Source organism: Clinocottus analis, unplaced genomic scaffold (assembly GCF_023055335.1).
Source record: "Clinocottus analis isolate CAN_PGR_092001 unplaced genomic scaffold, fCliAna1.0.p SCAF_12, whole genome shotgun sequence".
In the NCBI taxonomy this organism is placed as follows: domain Eukaryota; kingdom Metazoa; phylum Chordata; class Actinopteri; order Perciformes; family Cottidae; genus Clinocottus; species Clinocottus analis.
Genome location: NW_027175843.1, coordinates 6,046,394 through 6,072,276, shown reverse-complemented (window position 1 = coordinate 6,072,276; position 25,883 = coordinate 6,046,394). Strand labels below are relative to the sequence as shown.

At 40.9% G+C, this 25,883-nt stretch overlaps 1 protein-coding gene across 1 annotated transcript in view; it reads right to left on the bottom strand.

Moving 5' to 3' along the window:
* Positions 1-351: 351 nt before the first annotated feature.
* The window catches only part of LOC137783211 (collagen alpha-3(VI) chain-like), a 124,534-nt gene continuing 99,002 nt past the window's right edge, over positions 352-25,883 (bottom strand). The window contains exons 5-43 of the mRNA XM_068573008.1: positions 18,040-18,651; positions 17,270-17,893; positions 16,434-17,030; positions 15,648-16,259; positions 15,180-15,514; positions 14,870-14,948; positions 14,632-14,777; positions 14,451-14,543; positions 14,286-14,339; positions 14,101-14,172; positions 13,970-13,996; positions 13,844-13,888; positions 13,618-13,671; positions 13,442-13,504; positions 13,114-13,179; positions 12,934-12,987; positions 12,803-12,838; positions 12,628-12,690; positions 12,297-12,359; positions 11,964-12,026; positions 11,745-11,807; positions 11,519-11,569; positions 11,068-11,103; positions 10,888-10,950; positions 10,557-10,619; positions 10,021-10,053; positions 9,865-9,901; positions 9,735-9,746; positions 9,156-9,646; positions 8,942-9,044; positions 7,645-8,346; positions 7,400-7,502; positions 7,255-7,310; positions 6,779-7,039; positions 6,411-6,497; positions 4,929-5,114; positions 3,942-4,001; positions 2,437-2,622; positions 352-1,279 (exon numbers count right to left, since the gene is read on the bottom strand). Coding sequence (XP_068429109.1) covers positions 1,239-1,279; positions 2,437-2,622; positions 3,942-4,001; positions 4,929-5,114; positions 6,411-6,497; positions 6,779-7,039; positions 7,255-7,310; positions 7,400-7,502; positions 7,645-8,346; positions 8,942-9,044; positions 9,156-9,646; positions 9,735-9,746; positions 9,865-9,901; positions 10,021-10,053; positions 10,557-10,619; positions 10,888-10,950; positions 11,068-11,103; positions 11,519-11,569; positions 11,745-11,807; positions 11,964-12,026; positions 12,297-12,359; positions 12,628-12,690; positions 12,803-12,838; positions 12,934-12,987; positions 13,114-13,179; positions 13,442-13,504; positions 13,618-13,671; positions 13,844-13,888; positions 13,970-13,996; positions 14,101-14,172; positions 14,286-14,339; positions 14,451-14,543; positions 14,632-14,777; positions 14,870-14,948; positions 15,180-15,514; positions 15,648-16,259; positions 16,434-17,030; positions 17,270-17,893; positions 18,040-18,651 — 6,392 coding nt within the window. The 3' untranslated portion in view covers positions 352-1,238. The remainder of the gene's footprint in view (positions 1,280-2,436; positions 2,623-3,941; positions 4,002-4,928; positions 5,115-6,410; positions 6,498-6,778; positions 7,040-7,254; positions 7,311-7,399; positions 7,503-7,644; positions 8,347-8,941; positions 9,045-9,155; positions 9,647-9,734; positions 9,747-9,864; positions 9,902-10,020; positions 10,054-10,556; positions 10,620-10,887; positions 10,951-11,067; positions 11,104-11,518; positions 11,570-11,744; positions 11,808-11,963; positions 12,027-12,296; positions 12,360-12,627; positions 12,691-12,802; positions 12,839-12,933; positions 12,988-13,113; positions 13,180-13,441; positions 13,505-13,617; positions 13,672-13,843; positions 13,889-13,969; positions 13,997-14,100; positions 14,173-14,285; positions 14,340-14,450; positions 14,544-14,631; positions 14,778-14,869; positions 14,949-15,179; positions 15,515-15,647; positions 16,260-16,433; positions 17,031-17,269; positions 17,894-18,039; positions 18,652-25,883) is intronic.

Below are 25,883 nucleotides of genomic sequence, written 5' to 3'. Positions count from 1 at the left end.
AATATGAACTAAGGGATTTACAAAAATAACACTGGATCAACATTTAACTCATAAAAGCCAGACGGCTCTTTAATTTCCACTTGCATAAATGTGAGCACTATGTGAGCAGCTCATCTTTTCAAGCTAATCCTAAATCAACTGGAAGACTAAAGGCAGTAAATTAATGTTATATTAAATGAATGAAATTATCATTTTTTTAAAATTGGTCTCTGCATTTAACCCATTCTTAGTATTTAAGGAGGAGTGTGCTGCCGTGTGGCGCCCGGGGAGCAACTAATACTTTGACATGCGAATAATGAATGGAAAAATAAACGAGGGATGACCTTTATAGAATGTTATTAGCTTCTGATTTTATTCAAGCTTCAGCTACTCTTTGACCCCCACCTTTTAACAGATGTCAAGTAGTTTGTACCTTGTATCTTGTGTACAGGTCTTCATTCAAAACAAAGAAAAGAATGAGTTGCTCATGTATATTAGAAAGACTAAATTGTGTTTATTTACCCAGATAAAACACACATTTTAGTAAAAACAAATGAAAAGCCTGACAATTCCATTCCATTTCTCAACAGCTGGAACTTTATGTGTTTGAGGCAGTGGATCCAGAAGTGCACTTAACATTACAATATTGTTTGGTCATTCTCAATATAAAATAATAAACCACCATACAAGACTTGTGTAAACATTGCTGTAGATGCTGTGACTGTAAAATAGTGAAGAAACGATTCCACGGGGATCAAGTGTGTTTTAAAACAATATCAATCAATAAAAGGCAATGTTGCTATGTGAATGTAAAATAACAATATAAAAGAAAGATGACTGCTTTGAATAATGCCAGTCCTGCTAGTACTGATGTCTTGCTAATTTCTGTTCAAGATATTCGTATGCTTGTTGCTTAATTATAAAACTGCTTTTTCTTTTCAAAATATGAAAACTCATTTGATGCCGTTGTTCCAGAAAATGTGACGTTACAAAACTAAATGCACCTAACAACTACAATGGTAAAACAAACATACTGTGTAGCACCAGAAGGTTAAAACTAATCATGGAGCAAATAGTGTCGCTTTCCTTCTTGTTGTAAAAAAAAAGGACTACTTCAAGAATTTCGGGGATAAAGTCCATTTTTTGTGGAATCCAGTGCAGCCACCATTGCTTTGGTATCACATCCTTACAGTATGGCCATTTTGGATGATTCTCCTCTGAACCCCCTAAACAGAGGGGGAAGCTGGCCATGTTTTGTCCTATGTTCTTATTGCAGCCATGACTCCTTGGTTGAGGGGTGCTGGTGATGAATGGAACAGAAAAAAAAGTGGTCAGCCATTTCACAAAGAGACTTCTTTACATGTTCACATTATATCTCAAATACGTTTTCACTTCTGAGTGACTCAAACTATTTCCTTGGTAGATAGTCATCAAATACTGTATGCACTAAATTATACTTGATGAGTGGAGTGAAATTATGCAGATACTTATGGAGATGCAGATACATTGTATGAAAAGAGTAAATAATGATTGGAGATCTTATGTTGCAATTATGACTTGTATTTATTTTTTTATTGTATTGCATCAGTCACAAGACGTTTGTATCATAATGACGAGATATTACTAATCTATTGTTTTTTATTAGGCACTTTGTGTCATCTGATCTAGAAAGGTGTTATATACAGTCACTCACATACTAAGTACTATTTATCTTAATCATTCTGTATCTTGTAATTGTTAGACATGGATCTCATTGTAGGATCCATCTACTGTCGTCAACATAGGAGCAGATTGAAGTTCTTGTAGTAGACTGACCACAAACCTCCATCTTCAGATGAAAGACTGCCCTTGACTTCAGAGCAATATTTGGTGTTTTTGCAAGTTTTAACATTAGAGTGACTCTGATGTTCAGTAGCGTGACAATTAAATAACTGTTGAGGCACAGCCATAGTAGCTAGATGTCTAACGTTAGCGTAGCATAGCTGCCCTGTTAGCTTGAGTTAGAAGCTGATTCAGCACTAGAAGCTCAAACAAAGATACTTGATTTACACGTTTGTCTGTGCTTATCTCTTCTCTTTTGTCCACAAGGCGCCATCAGAACAACCATTATAATTTAGTCAGGCCTCTAATATAGAATAAGTTTACTTATAAATGAACTGTGTTTTCAATCTGAAAAGTAACCAAAGCTGTCTAATAAATGTGAAAAGGAAAACGCACAATATTCCTCTCTGTTGTGTAAGTATACCGGAGAAGAAAACAGAAATACTCAAATAAAGTAAAAGCGCCTCAACTTTGAGTAACTGTGCTCATTTATTTTCCACCAGTGAACCCATAAACTGGAGACTCTGTGTCGCAACTTGATCTTCCAGTGTTCCCACTGATGAAATCCATCAATAACTGAGACATGAAGTCATATAGTCTTATGAATTTGAGTGATACTGAGAACAAAACATGTACCTGGTTTTTCGCAAGCCTCAGCACACTGCTGATGCGTGTCAAAGCGATTCTGGTTCCCACCGCAGCCTCCATACCAGAAGCGTGCGCAGCTCTTACTGGGGGCATCGAAGTGCCACTTGAGGACAAATTTGGCACAAGTACCTTCCTCTTTGGGAAGCTGGCAAATGTCCACGGCTGGAGAGTCCGCTGTGAGAGAAGCGACAAAGAATATCAAGCAATGAAAGTATGAGAAAACACCTAAAAAAGGACACGTCCAAGGCCGCATGCTAACCAATCGTTTATTGAATTTTACTTCAAAGGAATACTTCACGCGCTAAATTATCATTTTCATATATATTGTTCCTTTAATTCTTGAAGAAAACTGTTTTTCTCAGGCATCCACAGTGATTTAGAGAACAAAGCAAATCCTTGATGAATTGAAGTCAGTGGCGTTCAGGTTTAACAACAGTAATGCACAAAGAAATATACCTACAAACTCTCACACAACTCATGCAGTGTAATCCAAGTCTCACTTATTCAATTGTATCCTCACAATGTCCTATACACATGCATTATCATCAAAACCGTACTATTTACAACACTTCCGCCACTACGTCTCTTGCTGCGTAGGCGCTCTACGGGTCCGTGCAGGACTTGCTGTTGTTAAACCTGGACCCCATTTACTTTAATTCCTCCAGGATTTACTCTGTTTTCAGCTTCTCTTTTCACCGTGAAGGCTTGCCAGAAAAACAATGTTTTCCTTGTGTTAACTCCAGGTGACACTGGCTGAGTGATTGATGCTCAAGTGGTCACGTTGTGGGAGATGTATTCCTTTAAATATAAACAACAGTATGTGGTGCAATCAGCGGTAAATATAGCGTTACCATTAGACATAATAACTAGTAATGGCAGCATTTTGCCAGTGTTTGTGTTGTGAAATATAATGGTTTTAACTGTTTCATTGTACTTCGATAATCACAACCAACAGTGTATTTGGGGTCGACTTTGAATACTGTCATTATCTTGTGCCAAATAAGTAAAAACAGCTCTGCCAAAAAAGGAAAACACAGAAGAAGGCTTTCAAATTATTTTCTTTGGCTCGCTCCTGTGACAAAAGCATAACCTTCTTCGTTTTCCAGGCTTGGCTCTGCACTTGTTCCGTCAGTCATCTCGATCCTCTGACGGTCAGTGAAGGAGGTTGGTGGGTTTCCAGTTGCATACAAAGGATTTATTGTTTCGCGAATTGAGCCCAGTTTGTGGAAATTAAATTATGTAACAGTGATGTAAGGTGCATAACTGTGGACTTGATATGCCCAACATAAGAGGTGGGCTGAAAAGGTTTGATTCAGATCGTGTTTTGGGTGTGTGGACATAAAATTAGACCAGGAAGGAAGTGTTTTTCCTTTCCCATTAGCTTGCATTTCATGGAATGCCTGTTTACCCACATCGACGTCAAACAGTTATGTAATATTCCAGGCCTTAAGAAACCTAGTCATGCTGTTCAGTGACTGTACGTCAAATCTCACCAGGAGTCGGGAGGATCTCCAACTGTTCAACCTGCTGAACGTTTTGCTGAGGTTCTGGCACTGTGGAAACATAAACACATAAATGAGTTTCAAGCTTAATGAAACAGACTTTTTACCAGCTGGAAAACTACCAGAAGCATTTTGAACACTGCAATGTGGATTTAAATGATCAAAGATATATATGTTTTTTTCCTACTTTACACTCCTGTTTATACTTCCGTACAAACATACTTCTGTCAAAAGATGCAATCAACATTTCCCAGTACTTCATGTGATCAGTGAAGACTTTTACAAACATTTTAAGAAACACAAGGATAATAATATATTTTTATGAATTGTGTGTATCTAATTGACTGTTTGTTAAGTCTTTCTTCCTTCAATATTTAACATTTTAATTATACAGTCATTTTATGCACAAAAAAAAAAAGTAGGACGTGCCCCAAGACCCATGGATTTTGTAAACGACTGGTGAACCATGTGGGAAGTACGGAAATAAAGGAACAGCTTTGTTTGTGTACTGCTGAGTACAGTTTGTGCATTGAAATAAATTGAAAATTAAATGGTGTTTTTTTTCTGACGTAACCGTTGGATTGAAGTACTATACTATTGGATAGATAGACTATAGAAAAACATGGCCGAACAAGCAAATGTTACAGTTAATTCTTTACACTTTTCCTAATTAATTTTTCTTTTGGAGTCCTGAATAAAAAGACGAGGGATGCATCCTCCAAAGCATCCCTCTTATGAGAGCCCCATGCACACCATCGAGGCGTGTGCATAAATCCAGAGTGTGACGGGCTTGGCGTGCCTGGTTACAGTTGACAAGCTGGGATTGGACAATTGCTGTAAATGGAGCGAGCTTTAGTAAACAGTCCTTGTCGGTTTTGAATCTGGACTTGAGTTTCATTACATGCTGCATTATATCACAGCATCACACCAGGCGGCGGCACATTCCCCTCAGAGGGCCTGGCGCTGACGACCACTTACCTGACCTCATGCAGTGTTTCAAGCAGAGGGCCTCAGTGTCGAACCTATTGTCATTGCCTCCACAACCTCCATACCAGAACTGGGTACAGATCTCGTTCTTTCTGTCAAAGAACCACTTAGCCTGATAGTCTTTGCACGGCATTCCAGGGTCAGAGTCAAGTGAGCATGGGTCTGCAAATTCATCGACTAGAACATGCAAAAAGAAAAAGAACAACAGCAGTGATGGACGACAGACAGAGAGAGAGAGAAGACGAGTTTGTGTTAAGATTAAATGAACATCTATATGAGGCATACGGCTGCTACTGTGTGCTGTAAAGGAGGATGCTGCTCATGGACACATTCACATCTGGAGGTGTGTTTAAACAGGTCTAATGGAGTCAAATGAGTCTCACAGCTGAAATGGTTAATTATCATAACGCAAAGGGAACAGCATTCAAAATGGCACGACATTCTTCAGAGGGATTAGGCTACTGGCATTATTAGGGGTTTGGACATTCGTAAATTAGGCAGTCAGTAGAAAGAAAGAGGTTTGAGTGTGGGTTTTCATTGGTGCATTAGAAAGTTAGTTATAACTACTGTTTTGTTAGTTTATTTCAACCATAAGATCTATACAGCTGTGTTGTCCATGCATGTGAGCAATCCCAGAAATCGACCCAGAAATACGTCATCACAGCTATTAATATTTTTTTTTTTAAACCACCAGCTGCACTGTGTGTTAATTCCTTTCTGGGACAAAATTGTGTGAACTGCAGGGTGCTCATGAAAGCATCTCACACTGGGCTTAAGCACAACCAGACTACTTGAAAAAAGTGAAGACAACATTGCCACCTTATGATGATAAATTAATGGTACTAGGAAAGGGGAAGGAGCTGGCCTCCTCAAAGACGCTACTGGATTCACGGCCTGTGTAGATGTTCTCATATCCCAGTTACGCCTCAATTGTTCTGTCTTCTGAGAAGCAGCAGCTGTAAAGCTTCACCCCTAAAGCAAAGATGCAGTCTGTACATCTTCTTTGCCTCTCCAAGAGGCATTTTTCTTCAGTGTCAAAGTGTTGCAACCTCAAACATTTTGTTTGTCACAACACTTTAGGAAAAAAATATTTAATCAAACCAAGACTCTGTAAGTTTGTGCAGTACATTTCATATGTTTTCCTGAATGACTCACTCACTTATTTCAGTTGAAATATTGCTGCATTACAGCATCTCACTTTATGTTCTTTGAGTTAAAACATCCGGGATTATTTAGATGACTAACACTCTGCTTAGGAAATGCAGCCAAAAACAAACATACCATGAACATAAATGCATTAGACACATATAGAGTAAATATGGAATAGATTTGAGCTGAAAGTTCAAAGACTGCACATTTTTTACTGCTAAATAACAAGTTATACAGGTTCAAAATCACAGAATGAAGGTCAGAGCAGAACAAAAACATCATGCACACTCTATCACTCACACATATGCATGTGCGATCACTCACCAGTTTCTGGTTTGTCCAGCGGTGTGGTATTTACAATCATGGGGCCTCGGCTGGCTGGCTTTTGCTCTGGCTTGTGATCTGCTGCTCCTGTCAAAGGGAAACCGTCAGTCATCAGACAGTCTCACCAATATTTAGTTTGGTTTAGTTTATCCCTCGTTTAGTTATTTGCATAAAACTCCATCCCACTGCATGCTAAAAAATATAGCACAGTAAAGGAGCAAAAAAATAACTCATTTTTTTTTAAATCTAAGCAACAGATCAATAGATTAAGTTACTGATTGGCTTTTTGTGGGAAATTGCTACTTTAAATAATATGTCATCTTGTGGTAGAAAAAGTATAACACTCGCAAATGTGTTTGGAGACTTACTCGTAGTCATGATGCCTTTGCGGGTGGAGACAGTTTGACCCTCTGCAGTGCGGGCGGTGACCACGGCATGGTATGTTTGGGCACTCTCTAAGTTGTCCACGGAAAGCTCAGTGCCCGACACGTTGGTGTTCAGCACCAGGGCATGGTCGTGCAACCGCATCACCACGACCTCAAAGTAGACAAAGAGCTTGGGGTCTGGGCTGGTCCATCGCAATTTCAAGCTGCTGGAGGTGACGTTGAAGACGTGCAACTCATTTGCATCTGGGGAGGGGAGGTAAGATGAAGCGGTGTCAAGGTAGGACAATGAACAAAAAAAAACTTGTTGGTAGTAGCTGTTTTGGATAAGTGCTTAAGTGATTTATGGGCAGCTAGCGTTAGCATTTTGCTGTGCATAACCAACTGTAAAGTAAAACAATATTAACCTGTCCAAATCAAACAGCACTTTAAACTGTAACTTTAGTACATCCACAACTCACCTTTGTGTTTTCTTTGATGAACTGCTTGGTGGTTTTCATGACGTTTCTGATGTTTCCTATGAATGTACCAAGAAGACAATGAAACCATCAATGTTTTCGAAAATTTACAGAAACTAGTGACTTGGCTTGAAAAAAAGTAACTTACTCCTGTTGTTGTGACGATGTAAAGGGATTTTTAAGTGGTTGGTCACTCTGGAACCACTTGCAATTTTTGGAGACTTCAGGGGACATGAAGAAAGCGTTTTCAACTGAAAGGAAAAATAACATTGAAGACAGTATGTCAGGTTTGGCTGATGAAATAACTGGCATCAAGCCTAAACAAGTAAATATAAGTGTTTCGGGAAAAAGGCTATCCAACCGATGATTGACAGGTATTCGGCTTGGACTTACTGCTGATATACTTGGGCAAAAGCTGTCCAAAGGTCTGGAAGTGCTTGTCGTAAAAGTTTGAGATGCTGTCCAGTCGCTTGAAGAAGACATCTGACGGCTCACTGGCCATGCGTGACAAGACACGAGCGTCTCCAGCACTCAACTTCTCACCCACACCCATGATGACCAGGAAGTAGCCTCTGCACTTGACCTCGGTGGCAATACGCACCAGCTGCTCCTCTTCTCCCTCCACACTCCCCGTCACGAAGAGCAAAAGCACTTTCCTGTCACGGTGGAGAGGCGCCTTCTCAAACACCTGCTCCACAGTCGATTCGATAGCTGCTGCCAGGGCCCGGCCTCCTTCTAACTGCGGGGTCTTCTCCAGCAGAAATTTGACAACTTCCTGAGCCGAGTGGTGCTCGGTCAAACCAATATCAACATGGATGGGTGAGCCAGTTTTGTTGTTGGTGAACTCATAAGGTGCTTGCTGGATCACGGACACCCTGGCATGATTAACGGATGATGTGGGATTTGACGACACTTGTAGCTGCTCGACTATGTGCGCGATGTAACGCTTGATCTCTGTAAAGACTATGGGGTAGGTAGACTCAGAGCTGTCTATGACGAAAGCCATGTCGATGTCTACGTCAGTGGTGGAAGACCTCCTATCTCGGCTGACCACTGGGGGAACGTAGTCACACATTTGGTCCGGAGAGCAGATGTCTGTAAAAAGAAAAACACATAATGCAATTTTACTTTCATTGTTACAAGAAGGTAATGGATTTCTAATTATAAACAAACAAAATATTGCAATTCTGCTTAAGCCAATGGTGCAAATGGTGATGTCACACAATGTTAAATATACTGTGATTGGAGATAACCTTTCTTTTTTTTCCCCCAGAAATCAATCTAGCATTGTGTCCCTGTTTAATGTGTATACATTGGATACAATAAGGGAAAAAAAAGAAAGAAATAAAACAACTATTGGATATGATAAACAACACATCTGGATTAAAATCTGATCAAGACAATCTTTAAAAAATATATTTTTAGTGAAAATTTAAAATTATACAATATAATGAGAAGAAGAACTATAATAATAAGAACTGTAAGAAGAAAAAGAAGAACAAGAAGAAGAACTATAAGACGAAGAAGTAGCTGAAGAAGAAGAACTATGAGACGAAGAAGCAGCTGAAGAAGAAGAACTATAAGACGAAGAAGACGAAGAAGAACTATAAGACGAAGAACTATAAGACGAAGAAGAACTATAAGACATAAATGTTGTGACATTATTAGTGCACAAACATAGAACTCTTACCGAGGCAGACATGGCAGTTCATCACCTTCTGGAGGACTGACTTGTACTGTGCACTTCCAGCGTTGGGAAGGACAATCACTTGGGCCAGTGCTGTGTTGTTGACCTGGAACACAAAAAAGAGGCAAATATAAAAAAGATGATAAAACAAGCTGCAATGTTCGTTTATGGATACCGACACAAACATATACTGCAATGTTTAATTTTTTGTTTTTACCTGCAGTGCTTTGGTGAGAGCTCTGTCCTCACGAGTGACCAGGAACAGAGTTGCGATACCAGCGTCGTGGAGGCGAAGAGCTGCGTTGGTGACTGTTTGCGCCTGACTGACCGGTCCACCGACCAGGAAGATGGCCACCTTCCTCATGAGGAAGCCGCTGCGCACTCTCTTAAAGGTGTTCTGGGCAACAAAGCTCATGGCCGTCTCCAAGTTGCGTGGCTTGCGTGTTTGCAGGTTCTGCAGTCCCTCGATGCGCTGCACCAGGGCACGTTTCTTCATCGCATCGGCGAACCGAACCTCAGTGGTCACCTCGTTGCTGTACAGGGTTAAAGCGACGCGGGCTCCTCTTGGACAGTTACTCTCAGAGATGGTGATATCTTTGACGAGGTTCAGGACTGTGTCACGCATATTGTTGAAGGCACTGCCAACACCTTCAGAGGCATCCAGGGCAAAGGCCAGCTCAGTGGGGTAGAGCGGGCATTCCTGCTTACCTAATGGTGAACACATGGAGCATTACAGTAGTGCATACAGTACCAAATCATATGTTATTATCTGATTAATACAAAATGTTGCACTTACCATAACAGCAAGCTGGTAGAATAAAAGGGAGAAAAACCAAAGTGAGACAATATTGTTGTACTGTACACATTGTTGTACTGTCCATGCTGTTGCGAAATAGAAATATTGACGCTTGTTGAATTATACTTACGACAGTTTTCTCTGATTTTCTTAACCAGGTCACATTGCTGTGGACAAGCAGACGTTTGGAGAAAAATGTTGAAAGACTTTGATCGCAGGCACCAACTATGACTTTTGTTCTGATCATTCAATACAATATTAAACAGTTTGATATAGGAGCACATACCACAACGCCTGGTCCTCTCGGTCCTTTCTGACCCTGTGAGGACAAAAGCAGTTGTGTTATCACACTTGTCTGAGAAAGAAAATCTATTTTTTTTAATGTATATTTGCTTCCATAACAGCATTACTTTTGTGAAATAATGTTAAGAAGTGAACAATAGGATATTGTGTCGTATAAAGCGTGTGTTAGTCTTTCTGGGGGCATTTTGTACCTTTACTTGATAGTGTAGGAAGAGACAAGAAATGTGGGGTGGGAGAACAGGGGAATGACATGTGACTCATGATCTCGCCAGCTGGGAATTGAACTTGGTTTTTGCTGCACAGGACATTGAAATCTTTGTTGTATGCAGCCGAACCTCTCGGCCATCAGGCCACCTATGTGTAATGCTGTTTGACGATCCATGAGAAGATTCATTCAAAAGCAGACCACTCGAGGTAGAATACATAGCAAATCCCAACAACAAATGTGCTGCTCTGGTGTCGTGTGTCATCTGAGTTTACTCAGCTTATACATGAAGGGTAGAATTTTATGTTGCTTACATATGGCCCAGGATATCCAAACTCTCCCTTCTGTCCGGGTGTACCAATGTTCCCAGAGACACCCTGAAAGAAAGAAAGAGAACAATAATAAACTTCTAAAAAGGTATTCAACTGCCAATAGTTCAAAAAGGAGTTTGACTCAGAAGTATTTATGCTCTTACAGTTCATATCTGAAATAAAGCTTCCAAACTTGTCCTCTACCATATTAAACAAAGCATATCTGTCGCGTGAGGCTTGTTGTTGTCTTGTTTATACGGCAGTAGCGGGCCGTGAAAATGGTCATCACGCCAGCTGTAGAGTTTACAGCTAAACGCGCCCCCTGAAAACGTACCCTCTGTCCAGGGTTCCCTCTGCGTCCGGGTCCTCCTTTGGTGCCAGGGTCACCAGCTGCTCCCTGAAATGATGGAAGGACAGAGAAATGGTGAAATTAATGAACTATAATTCTACTATATATACTATAATTTAAGGCCTCTGATGACATTTCACCTCCGGTGTCATAATTTTCTATTACCTTTAGTCCTGGGAATCCTGGGAAGCCTTCATCACCCTGAAGGGAAAAATCCATACATACTATTATAATACATAACATTAAACATGCAGTATTATTTGTGTCATTATTGTCCCAATAAAAAAAGTGTATAACTGCATTTATCTTGAGATTTGCATGTTTAAATGGGCCGGAGCCATGGAATCGTGTCATGCTATTCGTCGCCACAGTAGGAATGTGCTGTATGTGTGTGAAAGGACTTTAGTATTAAACAGCAATGATAGCTGGACTAACAGTTATATAACTCCTTCGCATTGTCCTTCTTTTTATTTCTGTTTGTGATTTTAACATTCTCTTAATCCCATTTCTAAAATATGGAAGGTTATTTAAGGCTACATTTTAAACATGAGTCAATCACAAGACACATCTTCTGATTGCCATGGTACCACGCTACTAGAGGTTAGAATTCACTTGCCTTTCTTCCTTTAGGCCCAGCCACGCCAAACCCATCTTGGCCATCTTCACCCTAGAAAGTGGTAAAAAACAACCAAATTGGTTCTCTTTCTAAAGTGCACTCAATTGAGTTGCACACATGCCTAGTAGTTAAAAGGACACCCCTAACAGAGCAGTGTTGTTCTAGACAGAACTCAAGCAAGTTGTACAATATGGTACATGCAAAGTAAATGTGGTTTTATTCTTACAGACTCTCCTCGAGGACCAAGTGGTCCAATTACACCCTTGGGTCCTGGCTCTCCTGGTTCACCCTGCAACAGAGATAACCCAGATGCAGAGGATGAGACAGAGACAGACGTTTGTTTCCTCAAATAGACTACACATGAGTGTCCAAGATTGTGAGAGAGCTAGGTCAGAGTGTTAATAAAAATTTTAAAAAAGTCTGTTATGATTTTCCCACTCAATACCTTGCGACCAAGAGTTCCTCTTCTTCCCTTATCTCCAGCGGAACCTGCGTTACCTCCAGGACCCTACAAAACAAAACATCAAGATATAAAAAGACATTTTGTCAAACTGAAGCAAATTGCACAGGATTTTCAGTCAGTTGAGCCATTGCAGTTGCAAAGTGTGATAAACACAAATGACTGCTTGTTTGTGAGATTAGATTTGAATACGTTTGCCCTGTGTTACCTTTTAAAACTGACACTGGTCGTAAATGTGAGCCAAGAATATATCTGATATATGATCTTGACATAGCAAACTATTCTCTTTCATAAATTGACCTTCACAGATACACTTACTCTGGGTCCAGGGTTTCCATCTTCTCCTCTGGGTCCTGGTGCACCAATTGGTCCTGATGGGCCCTTAAAAGAAAAGACAAACAAGACATCAATGACTCAGCAGTTTCTTCCATTTCAGAGCCGGACTTCCAACCCAACAGTAAAGAATAAACAAACATCTCTAAAGAATTGACATCAGTTACAGTCCAATCAAAACAATCAGTCACATTGCTGATGCTGCCAATAAAAAGTATTAACGCTAATGACAATATCCTTTAGAAAACATGCTTTAGCAGGTGCATGTATAGATTGAATAATCTGCCAATTGCCGTAAAAAGAACGACAAACTTACTCTTGATCCTCCAATACCAGGTTCTCCCTGAACACCACCAGCTCCTGGCGCTCCGGGATTACCCTTAAATGACATGCGAGCAGCAAAATATTAAAACAATTACAAGAGTTACTGCAAAATAATGAAACAATCCATTGTATTAAACAATGTATGTTATCATTAAAAAGGTATTTACAGCCTTTCCAGGTTGGCCTCTTCTGCCATTAGCTCCCTAATGAAGTGGAAACAGAAATCAGTCTTGATGAACAAACACAGTGGCAAATCATCAAGTAGCAAAGATAATTAAGACGAGGCAAAAATGTTTACCACTCTTCCGAGTTCACCGGGTCCTCCTTTCTGTCCATCCTCACCAGGCTCTCCCTGTCATTTCAGAGCAGATATCCCGATGAAACAAATGCATACAAATGCAACCAACTATGCAATGTTGAAAATGCATTAGCACAATTCTTTTTCTGTAACAACACAATGCGGGAAGGGGGACATTACCGCTGGTCCAGCATCACCGGGGTCTCCTTTAACTCCTGGGCGGTTGTTATCCTTTCCACTTACACCCTAGCAGACAAATTTCACTTTTTCAATTTTCAGCTACATTCAAAACATCCTATTCGGAAGTTTTAAGTTATTAGTGTTTTTTTTAACTCTACATTCATGTATTGTGTGTATGCATGTAAACAAATTTACAACAATTGTATTGAACATAGTATTCCTCAATAATCTGCCTAAATCGATTTAGTAATTTGTTGGTTTGTTTTTGTTGTTTAAAACAATATAAAAAAATGTAAAATGGAATCTACCCAGTTTCCATAATACTCACAGGGTCTCCTCTGGTTCCCATTTCTCCTCTGTCTCCTGCTTGTCCTTTGGTACCTTTGGGACCCTAAAAGCAATACATATGCTTAGCGAGCATTCATCAAAACTAACCATTGAGATTTCTTTATAAAAAATGTGTAGAAAAAGATTTTAATGCTAAAATTGCATCCAGTTACTTACTCTCTGGCCAGGGTTTCCGCCTTCACCTGAGGGTCCTGCCACTCCGCTTTTACCCTGAAAACATACAGCAGATGCCAATTATATCCCATAAGGCACATGCACATCTGTATGCCAGATAAAACTCACTGATGCCACACAGCTTCAGACCAGGAGCAACCGTACATTATTCTGTATGACATATGACTTTTTAAAGCAATGGACTGAATGACAAAAAACACACACTTACATCTTCTCCATTAATGCCATCAAGTCCAATTTCTCCAAATTCTCCCTGCAACAGAGTAGCCATTGGTTATTCAGTAGCCTTTTTAAAAAATACTAAGGGAGACTTTGAAAAATACAAAAGAATCACCTTCTCTCCCGAGTACCCACGAGAACCCTGAACAAAAAAAGAAAAAAAGTGTCACACTACTGTGTAAAATAACATTTTTTACTAACAATTGAGTTGAATTTTCATGTTACAATTCATTTCAAAGTGTTTACCTTGACACCTCTTTGTCCAGGACATCCCTGGAAACCCTGAGTTCCATTCACACCGGGAGGACCTCTCTCTCCCTGTTATTACAGGACAATGAAAAGGACAATAAAATACAGTGACAAAGTGCTCGGTAATAACATTGAAAAGCTGCTACATCTGTAAGAAAGAGCTGCTACATCTGTCCACTTACAGGTCCACCCTCATCTCCAGGATGTCCTTGGCTTCCTGGTGATCCCGGACCACCCTGAAAGACAAAACAACAAAGCATCAGCCTCTGATAAACATTTATTTTCTAGTTTAATTAAAGTCAATATTTAAAAAAAACAATATTTTATTTAATTTTGACATTGACTACCTTAGTCCCTGAAACTCCAACTGCTCCTCGGTTTCCTCTTGTGCCGATACATTTGCAGGGCACTGCACAGCACTCCCTCTCAGCAATATGGTCCTGTGCAGCAAATTAAAACAAATATTGAGTGATTCAATATTAAAGCAAAAGCTCATGAAAGTCTTTCAGCTAACTGAATAGTACTCACCAGTTCTTCCATTAGCTCATAGTCCAAGTCCATGATATTGAGTCGTAAAGGTCTGGTGTATCTAAATCCCCGACCAAATTCGAGCAGCAAAGCTTCCTCAAAATTGGGCACCCGCTCCAGCCCAACCAGGATGAAACTGTTCACGCCTGTTTTGCACATATTCAGAAAAATTAATTACTTTACTACTTGCTATAATTTAATAAAGGTTTAAGGATAGATGATGAAGGACTCTTTTTACCTGACATACGAAGCTCCTCAACTTGCTTTTTCAATTCACCAAATGAGGCATCAATACCATCAGTAAGATGAACGACAACCTTTAGAGGGAAAACACATTTCAGTTACTTAGTAATATTTGGTATGTATGGATACGAATATGTATCTGACTCTTGGAAATAATAGCGCTGGTTAAATATTATAATCTGCTACTTTGATGTTTTGTACACTGAACTTTGCTAATGAGAAATATAGAGTTACGGTTGAATATTTAAGCATCCAAATGTTTTTTATGCAATGTTATTTTGGCTTTGGAGATTTCTGTAACCAACCTTGACAACGTCGTCCTGTCTGGTTTTGAACCTATTGGTGTAAGATGAGATGGTCTTGCCATTGAGGACAAAGGGGCCACGACTCTGTAGGGCTTTGAAGGCCTCAAAGAGATCACCAGCCTTGTCCGTAAAGTCCAGCTGGACGGGCTCAGAGGCTGAGTCTAGGGCCAGCATGCCCACTTGCACGGAGGGAATCTGGCCAGAAGAGCAACTGATAGCTGCCATTTTGGAAATCGTTTTCAGAATGGCCTCAACCTTGACCTGGAGGTTGGGCTGAGCGCTGAAGATGTTCTGGGCAGAAACATCAAAGCCCACCAACACCTCAATGCTGCAGGCTGTAAAACAAAGCATGTTTTTTTAAGGTGTTCTTAGTGAACCATGGAAAAGATCAGAAAACTGAATTGTCAGTTGCAAATGAAATGTGAAAAAAGGACATTAGCGAATAAACAATAATACCATGTCACTTACTTTTAGTAGGTGCCTGCGCGCCAACACACAGACTCCCTTTTACTTCATCATCCAAAGTCTCCAGGATTTGCTCATTGAGCTCAGAGAGTTCCAGAAAGGTGCTTGCTCTAGCCACAGTGGAAGATTCACTTGCTAAGTCTTCTAACTCATTCTCAATGTCGCCCACTCCTATGGCAAAGACTCTCACACCTTTTTTCTTCAGACCAAGGGCTGCTGTTTTGCCATCATCGGCTGAGCGTCCTCCGGTTAGAACCATAAGGATCTGAGGAGTTCCTTCATCCATCCTGCTGCCTTTATCTTTCGTAAAGAAAACATCTTGAACGTGGCGAATGGCTGCACCAGTGTTGATTTTACGTCCACCTTTGTACTCTGCTCGGCCAACGGCACTTAAAATGTCCTGCCGGTTCTGGTATGTGTCGAGATAGAAGACATCAGTCACATCTGCGGCGTAATGTGCCAGGCCGATCCGTAGGTTGTCTCTCTCAGTGAAAAACAGATCAATTAGGTTGGTGATGAACATCTTCACTTCCTTGAAGTTGTCCCTGCCTAAGTTAATGGAGCCATCGACCAAAAACACTATATCAGCTTTTTTGGGTGGAGGCAGGCCGGATGCTATGAGAAGGAAGATAAGATATTTATAAGGACAGGGAGAACAAGGGTGAAAACAAAAGAAGAACTTGAGAGAAATAAACTCATTGGATTTTAGCTTTATTAGACTATATTATTATATTTAGGTCAAAGGTGTTATCTAAGTATCTGTTGCATATGTACATTTATTTTACTTACTAGGATTCTCATAGTCTGTTGGTGGTTCTTCTGGAATTGTCCCACTTAACCGATCAATAACCCCTTGACGGATTGCTGACAGGCCAGGGAAGTCAGGGACCTGAAGAACATCAGCTGAGGTGGTGGCTATTTGGGTTAGCTGCCTTGGGTCAGCATTAGCAGCTCCAACACCAATGCAGTTGACACGACTGCCCTTAAGCAGAGGTCCATAGATGGAAACATCTTGGGGGGATCGTCCACCTGTGAGAACCACGAGATGCTGGGAGGCCTCTTGACGAACCCCTGCTGCAGGTTTTAACTCATTCTGTATAACATACTCAATGGCATCAGCTAGATCTGAAGACCGGCCACCCATCTGACGAAGTCTTTTGATAGCAGAGACCACAGCTGGCTTGTTGTTGTGAGAGTTAAGCGAGAACTCTGTTTTAACATTGTCTGAATACTGGACAACCCCGACACGCACTTGATCCGGTTGCACGTCAAGTTGTTTGACAATATTAAGTATGAAGTCACGGATATGCGCAATGCCGGCAGCACCTGTACTGTCCGAGCCATCAATAAGGAAAATAATGTCCTTCCTCCCAAGATTTAAATTGCCTGCAAAATAAGCACAACAAAAGAGGAAGCAAAGTATACTTTAATTTAAACTGCATTAGCAAAGGAATCATGCATATTAAAAAAAGAATCTACCACTATAACATAACTTATTTGTAATGATATGAGCAATGCAAAACCATGATAAAAAAAAAGCATATGATGCATATTTCCATTAATGTTTTGAGTAGTTATTACAAATTGAAGCTAACTTACTAAATACATGCAAAAGTATTTCTTACCTAAGTCTACTGTGGTAGGAACATAACTGTTGATGATATCAGTGGTGGTGGTTGTTCTGACTGAATCAATGAGCTGCGACTCCACTCTTGGAAGCTGCTGGAAACTGTCAACTGTATATACCAGTTCAGGCTTCAGGGAAATCTGTCTCAGTTCTTCAGCGTCTGCATTCCTTGAACCAATGGCAAGAGGTGCAACCCGGTTTCTCTTCAGTTGTTCAGCTGCAGCAGATACATCATCTGTAGACTTGCCACCTGTAACTAGAATCAGGAACTGGGGCACACCATCTTCAATGCGGCTTCCAGCTGACCTTTGGTAGATGTTTCTATAGACCCACTCGAGAGCACGACCTGTGTTTAGACGGTCTCCACCTTTGCTTCGAAGTTTCGTCACAGCCTGACGTACCTCATCTTTGGTGGAGAATTCATTCAGTAGAAATTCCATCTTCGGAACATCACTGTATTGTACCACTGAAATTCTGACCTTATCCAATCCTACATCTAGCTTCTCCACAACTCTTCTTATCATTTCACGAATGGAAGGAAACTCACTACGCACCGCTGTGGTGCCATCTATCAGAAATACAACATCCCTCTTTTCTCCTCCCGTGGGTGCTGATGTGATTACTGCAACAACAAAAAAATGCAAGCACAGCAAAAAGGTATGATTAATAAATACTATTTATAGGATATGCAGTACGACTAAAAGAGTCAAATATTGTTTAAGTGGGGTGTGTGCCAAGTAATTTTAACAACTTAATGAGATAAATTACCATCAATGGTCGGGAATACTGGACGCATCCTGGTAATGTCATCATCTGACAGCTCAGTAATAGTGGTGATTAGGTTTTCTTGGACTGTGTACAGGCCAGGAAGGTCATCAATAGTGAAGGCAAAGTTTGGCACATATGACACCACCCGTAGCTCTGTCGGGTTAACATCCCTGGTTCCGATGCTGAAGGGAAGAACTCTGGATCGTTTGAGGGAAGACGCTGCATTGCTGATGTCATCTGTTGAAGACCCGCTGGAGACGACAATTACAAACTGTGGTACACCCTCTTGCTGTCTACTACCACGTGTCATTGTCAGAACATCCTGACTGACAAACTGCAAGGCCTGCCCCAGGTTACGTTGTGTTCCTCCACGTTGCCTCATATCCCTGACGGCTTGCAAAACACCTTCTTTAGTTGTATGTGTATTTAGAAACATGTCAGCTTGAGCAAAGTCACCATACTGAACGACACCAATCCGGATCTTATTCTCGCCCACATTGAGAGTCTCTACAATCCTTCGGATAAACTCCTGGATGATTGGGAAATCTCGTCCAACACCATCAGATCCATCCACAAGGAAAACAATATCCTTTCGGGGGCCCTGCATCTCAGCTGTAAGACAGAAAAGGTAATATTATGATGACATAATTAAGAAATTATACAAATATGGAGGAAAACGTCAATAGAATAAGAAGTAAGACTGTAAGAGATTGACAGAGATTGCCGTGAGATTGCTCATCGTTTCCTTTGTTTGTGACAGACTTAGAAAGTCCTCAACATTAGCAATGGATGAAGAGCGCATACTTTTATCATGCAATTTTCTTTCACTTTACTTGACAAAAAGGAGGTACTTTTTCCAAACCCGAACACATGTGGACAAGCGCTCTCTTTAAAAAAACAAACAGATTATAATACATTAAAAACAAATCATTACAATATCCTAAAACATCAGGAGCAATATATGCAAAAAGGCTGGGCGCAGTGAAAGTACATACAAAATAATGATACAACATATGATATTGTAATTGTTGATGTGACACAATATCCTCGAGCACTTTAATAAAAAAAAATAACTGAGGACATTTGTTTGGGTAATCTGAAAGGAATGACGTCAATGCTATAATACAGTAATTATCGAGAATTCAGAATCTCGAACATGAACTATCATAATGCCGAGTTATATCTGACTAGACTTGCAAGGTTAGCTTGCGTTGTTTTTGCATGTGATTAAATCAAGACAGTTGAAGTCTACAGCAATGTCGAAAAGCACTTCACTGCAAATCAAGTCCCTTTTAATTATCTAGCCTAATATCACAAATGTGTCTCATGTTCTTTACAGTCTGAACAGTTGACACAATCGTCCAATAGTCCTTTCAGACTATTGCTTTGGATAAGAGAAAAAAAAATTAAAAGACCTGAGGAAAAGGAAGTAAGACAGCCGTGCAGCCATCCATTTGTCAAAAATGGATGAGCACTTAAACAAAAATTTACCAAAGATATAATTAAAAGTTGTCATGGCTGAACTGAACATAAACTTTGATACGGTTCAATTTGCAGACTAACATGATCTTAAAATGTAAATTCTGTCACATTCTTACCAGCAACTGTTGGTGTCATGGATGTGGCACTCACTAGAGATGTGCTTATTAAAGTTAAGAGCTGTTCTTGGACACTGGGGAGGTCAGTGAACTCAGACACGAACAGAGTGTAATTAGGTTCATGTGTTATTCTCCGCAGCTCTCCACTGTCAGAGCTCCTCGTTCCAATGCCAATGACAACGATGCCCTGCTGTTTGAGAACAGAGGCTGGAGCATCTACATTGTCAAAAGACCTTCCACCAAAAAGCAAAATCAACACCTGTGGAACGCCTTGCAGGAGCCTACTCCCGGATGAGTTTGTAAACACATTATCCCTGACATATTGAAGAGCAGAGCCAGTGTTAAGGGGACTGCCTCCTCTGTGTCTCAGCCCTCTAATTGAATCCAGAATATCCTTTTTTGTTGTGTATGTTTTCAGATAGAAATTGACTGCTACATCTCTGCTGTACTGAACAACAGAGACACGGTCTTTGTTTTCTCCCACATTGAGTTTCTCCACCACTTTCTCAACAAAATCACGCATGGCGGGGAAGCCATTTCTTGTGCTATCAGAACCATCCAAAAGGAATACAATATCCTTTTCAGCAGTTTCAACTAAGTAAAGAGAAAAAGACACAAAATAAAAAAACTTTGAAAAAAATAAGCTTGTTGGACATTGCTATTTTTTTAAAAGCCTATAGCACTGCCTACTTCCATGTTAAACGGTGGGAAAGAACAGCCCTGCCTCGATTATAATCCACTAAAGGAACTAAACAAGTATTGCACTTGATTTATTTCCTCAGCGTAGTTGAAACAAGTCAGCCATTCAAGCCAGCAAAAGGATGTGCTTGTCAACATACCGAGTACAGTTGGTAATTCTGGGGTGACTTCAATAACCACTGCCTCAAGGGAGAACTGAAGTTGACGTTGGATACTAGAAAGGTCAATGAATTCAGACACAGAGATAGTCGAATTGGTATTGTGGAACATTTTCTCCAATTCTCTGCTGTCAGAGCTCCTGGTTCCAATTGCAAAGACCAAGACACCCAGCTGTTTGAGAGCAGATACCGCTGCATCAACACTGTCAGAAGACCGTCCACCACTTAGCAATATCAGGACTTGTGGAACTTCTTCCAACAGCCTGCTTCCGGCAGAGGGAGTGAAAATATGATCACTCAAGTACTGGAGAGCCACTCCGGTGTTGAGGGGTCTTCCACCTATGTGCATCAAACCTCTGACAGTGTCAAGGATCTCACTTTTATTTGTGTAGCTGTTTAAATAGAACTGGACAGCTGGATCTCTGCTGTACTGAACCACTGAGACACGGTCTGTGTTGTCATCCACACTGAGTTTCTCGACTACTCTTTGGACAAAGTCTTGCATCGCTGGGAATCCAGTTCTAGTACCATCAGATCCATCCAACAAGAACACAACATCCCTTCCTTTTGGCTGTATCTCTGCTAGGGAACATATCATTTGAGACATATTCAGTTAATGTATCAAACAATGTCTGTGATTAAAAGTCTAATGGTGAAAGTTCACCTCAAGTTTTACAAGATTAGATGTATAAATGCTGGCACAACTGTTTTGGTAAAAAGAGACTGGCTGAACTTAACTTTCTGAAATACACTTCAATACAGTTCACATTTCCCCACACCATGTTTTTCGAGTGCAAAAATGTGTCACTTTCTCACCCGTTGGTGTCGGCGTTAAGGCCGTGGCCCTCACTAGCGCTGTGCTTATCAGAGTGGAGAGCTGTTCTTGGACACTCTGGAGGTCAGTGAACTTAGACACTAATAGAGTGCAAGTAGGGTCATATGATATTTTCTGCAGCTCTCCACTGTCAGAGCTATTTGTTCCAATGCCAATCACAAAGATGCCCTGTTGTTTGAGAGTAGAGGCTGGGGTATCTACGTTGTCAAAGGACCTTCCACCCTTGAGCAAGATCATTATCTGTGGAACTCCTTGCAGGCGCCTACTTCCGGATGAGTTTGTAAATACATTATCCCTGACGTATTGAAGGGCAGAGCCGGTGTTAAGGGGGCTGCCTCCTCTGTGTTTTAGCAATCTGATCGAATCCAGAATATCCTTTCTTGTTGTGTATGTTTTCAGATAGAAATGGACCTCTGCATCTCTGCTGTATTGAACTATGGAAACACGGTCTTTGTTTTCTCCCACATTGAGTTTCTCCACCACTTTCTCAACGAACTCACGCATAGCGGGGAAGCCATTTCTTGTGCTATTAGAACCATCCAGAAGGAATACGATATCCTTTTCAGCAGTTTCAACTAAGTAAAGAGAAGAAGACAAAAAATACAATGAAAAATGCAAAAAGTAAGCGGTGGTTTTAACTTACAGAGGTAAGCGATTTATTTCTTTAACTTCTATAGCATTGCCTACTTTGATTTTAAACAGTGGGAAAGAATATAACTGCCTCTATGGTAATCCACTCATGGAGCTAAACAGGTATTGGCTTGATTTATTCCCAACATCTAGGTGAAACAAGTAAGGTAGCCTTTCAAACCAGCAAAAGGATGTGCTTGTCAACATACCGAGTACAGTTGGTAATTCTGGGGTGACTTCAATAACCACTGCCTCAAGGGAGAACTGAAGTTGACGTTGGATACTAGAAAGGTCAATGAATTCAGACACAGAGATAGTCGAATTGGTATTGTGGAACATTTTCTCCAATTCTCTGCTGTCAGAGCTCCTGGTTCCAATTGCAAAGACCAAGACACCCAGCTGTTTGAGAGCAGATACCGCTGCATCAACACTGTCAGAAGACCGTCCACCACTTAGCAATATCAGGACTTGTGGAACTTCTTCCAACAGCCTGCTTCCGGCAGAGGGAGTGAAAATATGATCAATCAAGTACTGGAGAGCCACTCCGGTGTTGAGGGGTCTTCCACCTATGTGCATCAAACCTCTGACAGTGTCAAGGATCTCACTTTTATTTGTGTAGCTGTTTAAATAGAACTGGACAGCTGGATCTCTGCTGTACTGAACCACTGAGACACGGTCTGTGTTGTCATCCACACTGAGTTTCTCTACTACTCTTTGGACAAAGTCTTGCATAGCTGGGAATCCAGTTCTAGTACCATCAGATCCATCCAACAAGAACACAACATCCCTTCCTTTTGGCTGTATCTCTGCTAGGGAACATATCATTTGAGACATATTCAGTTAATGTATCAAACAATGTCTGTGATTAAAAGTCTAATGGTGAAGGTTCACCTCAAGTTTTACAAGATTAGATGTATAAATGCTGGCACAACTGTTTTGGTAAAAAGAGACTGGCTGAACTTAACTTTCTGAAATACACTTCAATACAGTTCACATTTCCCCACACCATGTTTTTCGAGTGCAAAAATGTGTCACTTTCTCACCCGTTGGTGTCGGAGTTAAGGCCGTGGCCCTCACTAGCGCTGTGCTTATCAGAGTGGAGAGCTGTTCTTGGACACTCTGGAGGTCAGTGAACTTAGACACTAATAGAGTGCAAGTAGGGTCATATGATATTTTCTGCAGCTCTCCACTGTCAGAGCTATTTGTTCCAATGCCAATCACAAAGATGCCCTGTTGTTTGAGAGTAGAGGCTGGGGTATCTACGTTGTCAAAGGACCTTCCACCCTTGAGCAAGATCATTATCTGTGGAACTCCTTGCAGGCGCCTACTTCCGGATGAGTTTGTAAATACATTATCCCTGACGTATTGAAGGGCAGAGCCGGTGTTAAGGGGGCTGCCTCCTCTGTGTCTTAGCAATCTGATCGAATCCAGAATATCCTTTCTTGTTGTGTATGTTTTCAGATAGAAATGGACCTCTGCATCTCTGCTGTATTGAACTATGGAAACACGGTCTTTGTTTTCTCCCACATTGAGTTTCTCCACCACTTTCTCAACGAACTCACGCATAGCGGGGAAGCCATTTCTTGTGCTATTAGAACCATCCAGAAGGAATACGATATCCTTTTCAGCAGTTTCAACTAAGTAAAGAGAAGAAGACAAAAAATACAATGAAAAATGCAAAAAGTAAGCGGTGGTTTTAACTTACAGAGGTAAGCGATTTATTTCTTTAACTTCTATAGCATTGCCTACTTTGATTTTAAACAGTGGGAAAGAATATAACTGCCTCTATGGTAATCCACTCATGGAGCTAAACAGGTATTGGCTTGATTTATTCCCAACATCTAGGTGAAACAAGTAAGGTAGCCTTTCAAACCAGCAAAAGGATGTGCTTGTCAACATACCGAGTACAGTTGGTAATTCTGGGGTGACTTCAATAACCACTGCCTCAAGGGAGAACTGAAGTTGACGTTGGATACTAGAAAGGTCAATGAATTCAGACACAGAGATAGTCGAATTGGTATTGTGGAACATTTTCTCCAATTCTCTGCTGTCAGAGCTCCTGGTTCCAATTGCAAAGACCAAGACACCCAGCTGTTTGAGAGCAGATACCGCTGCATCAACACTGTCAGAAGACCGTCCACCACTTAGCAATATCAGGACTTGTGGAACTTCTTCCAACAGCCTGCTTCCGGCAGAGGGAGTGAAAATATGATCACTCAAGTACTGGAGAGCCACTCCGGTGTTGAGGGGTCTTCCACCTATGTGCATCAAACCTCTGACAGTGTCAAGGATCTCACTTTTATTTGTGTAGCTGTTTAAATAGAACTGGACAGCTGGATCTCTGCTGTACTGAACCACTGAGACACGGTCTGTGTTGTCATCCACACTGAGTTTCTCGACTACTCTTTGGACAAAGTCTTGCATCGCTGGGAATCCAGTTCTAGTACCATCAGATCCATCCAACAAGAACACAACATCCCTTCCTTTTGGCTGTATCTCTGCTAGGGAACATATCATTTGAGACATATTCAGTTAATGTATCAAACAATGTCTGTGATTAAAAGTCTAATGGTGAAAGTTCACCTCAAGTTTTACAAGATTAGATGTATAAATGCTGGCACAACTGTTTTGGTAAAAAGAGACTGGCTGAACTTAACTTTCTGAAATACACTTCAATACAGTTCACATTTCCCCACACCATGTTTTTCGAGTGCAAAAATGTGTCACTTTCTCACCCGTTGGTGTCGGCGTTAAGGCCGTGGCCCTCACTAGCGCTGTGCTTATCAGAGTGGAGAGCTGTTCTTGGACACTCTGGAGGTCAGTGAACTTAGACACTAATAGAGTGCAAGTAGGGTCATATGATATTTTCTGCAGCTCTCCACTGTCAGAGCTATTTGTTCCAATGCCAATCACAAAGATGCCCTGTTGTTTGAGAGTAGAGGCTGGGGTATCTACATTGTCAAAGGACCTTCCACCCTTGAGCAAGATCATTATCTGTGGAACTCCTTGCAGGCGCCTACTTCCGGATGAGTTTGTAAATACATTATCCCTGACGTATTGAAGGGCAGAGCCGGTGTTAAGGGGGCTGCCTCCTCTGTGTTTTAGCAATCTGATCGAATCCAGAATATCCTTTCTTGTTGTGTATGTTTTCAGATAGAAATGGACCTCTGCATCTCTGCTGTATTGAACTATGGAAACACGGTCTTTGTTTTCTCCCACATTGAGTTTCTCCACCACTTTCTCAACGAACTCACGCATAGCGGGGAAGCCATTTCTTGTGCTATTAGAACCATCCAGAAGGAATACGATATCCTTTTCAGCAGTTTCAACTAAGTAAAGAGAAGAAGACAAAAAATACAATGAAAAATGCAAAAAGTAAGCGGTGGTTTTAACTTACAGAGGTAAGCGATTTATTTCTTTAACTTCTATAGCATTGCCTACTTTGATTTTAAACAGTGGGAAAGAATATAACTGCCTCTATGGTAATCCACTCATGGAGCTAAACAGGTATTGGCTTGATTTATTCCCAACATCTAGGTGAAACAAGTAAGGTAGCCTTTCAAACCAGCAAAAGGATGTGCTTGTCAACATACCGAGTACAGTTGGTAATTCTGGGGTGACTTCAATAACCACTGCCTCAAGGGAGAACTGAAGTTGACGTTGGATACTAGAAAGGTCAATGAATTCAGACACAGAGATAGTCGAATTGGTATTGTGGAACATTTTCTCCAATTCTCTGCTGTCAGAGCTCCTGGTTCCAATTGCAAAGACCAAGACACCCAGCTGTTTGAGAGCAGATACCGCTGCATCAACACTGTCAGAAGACCGTCCACCACTTAGCAATATCAGGACTTGTGGAACTTCTTCCAACAGCCTGCTTCCGGCAGAGGGAGTGAAAATATGATCACTCAAGTACTGGAGAGC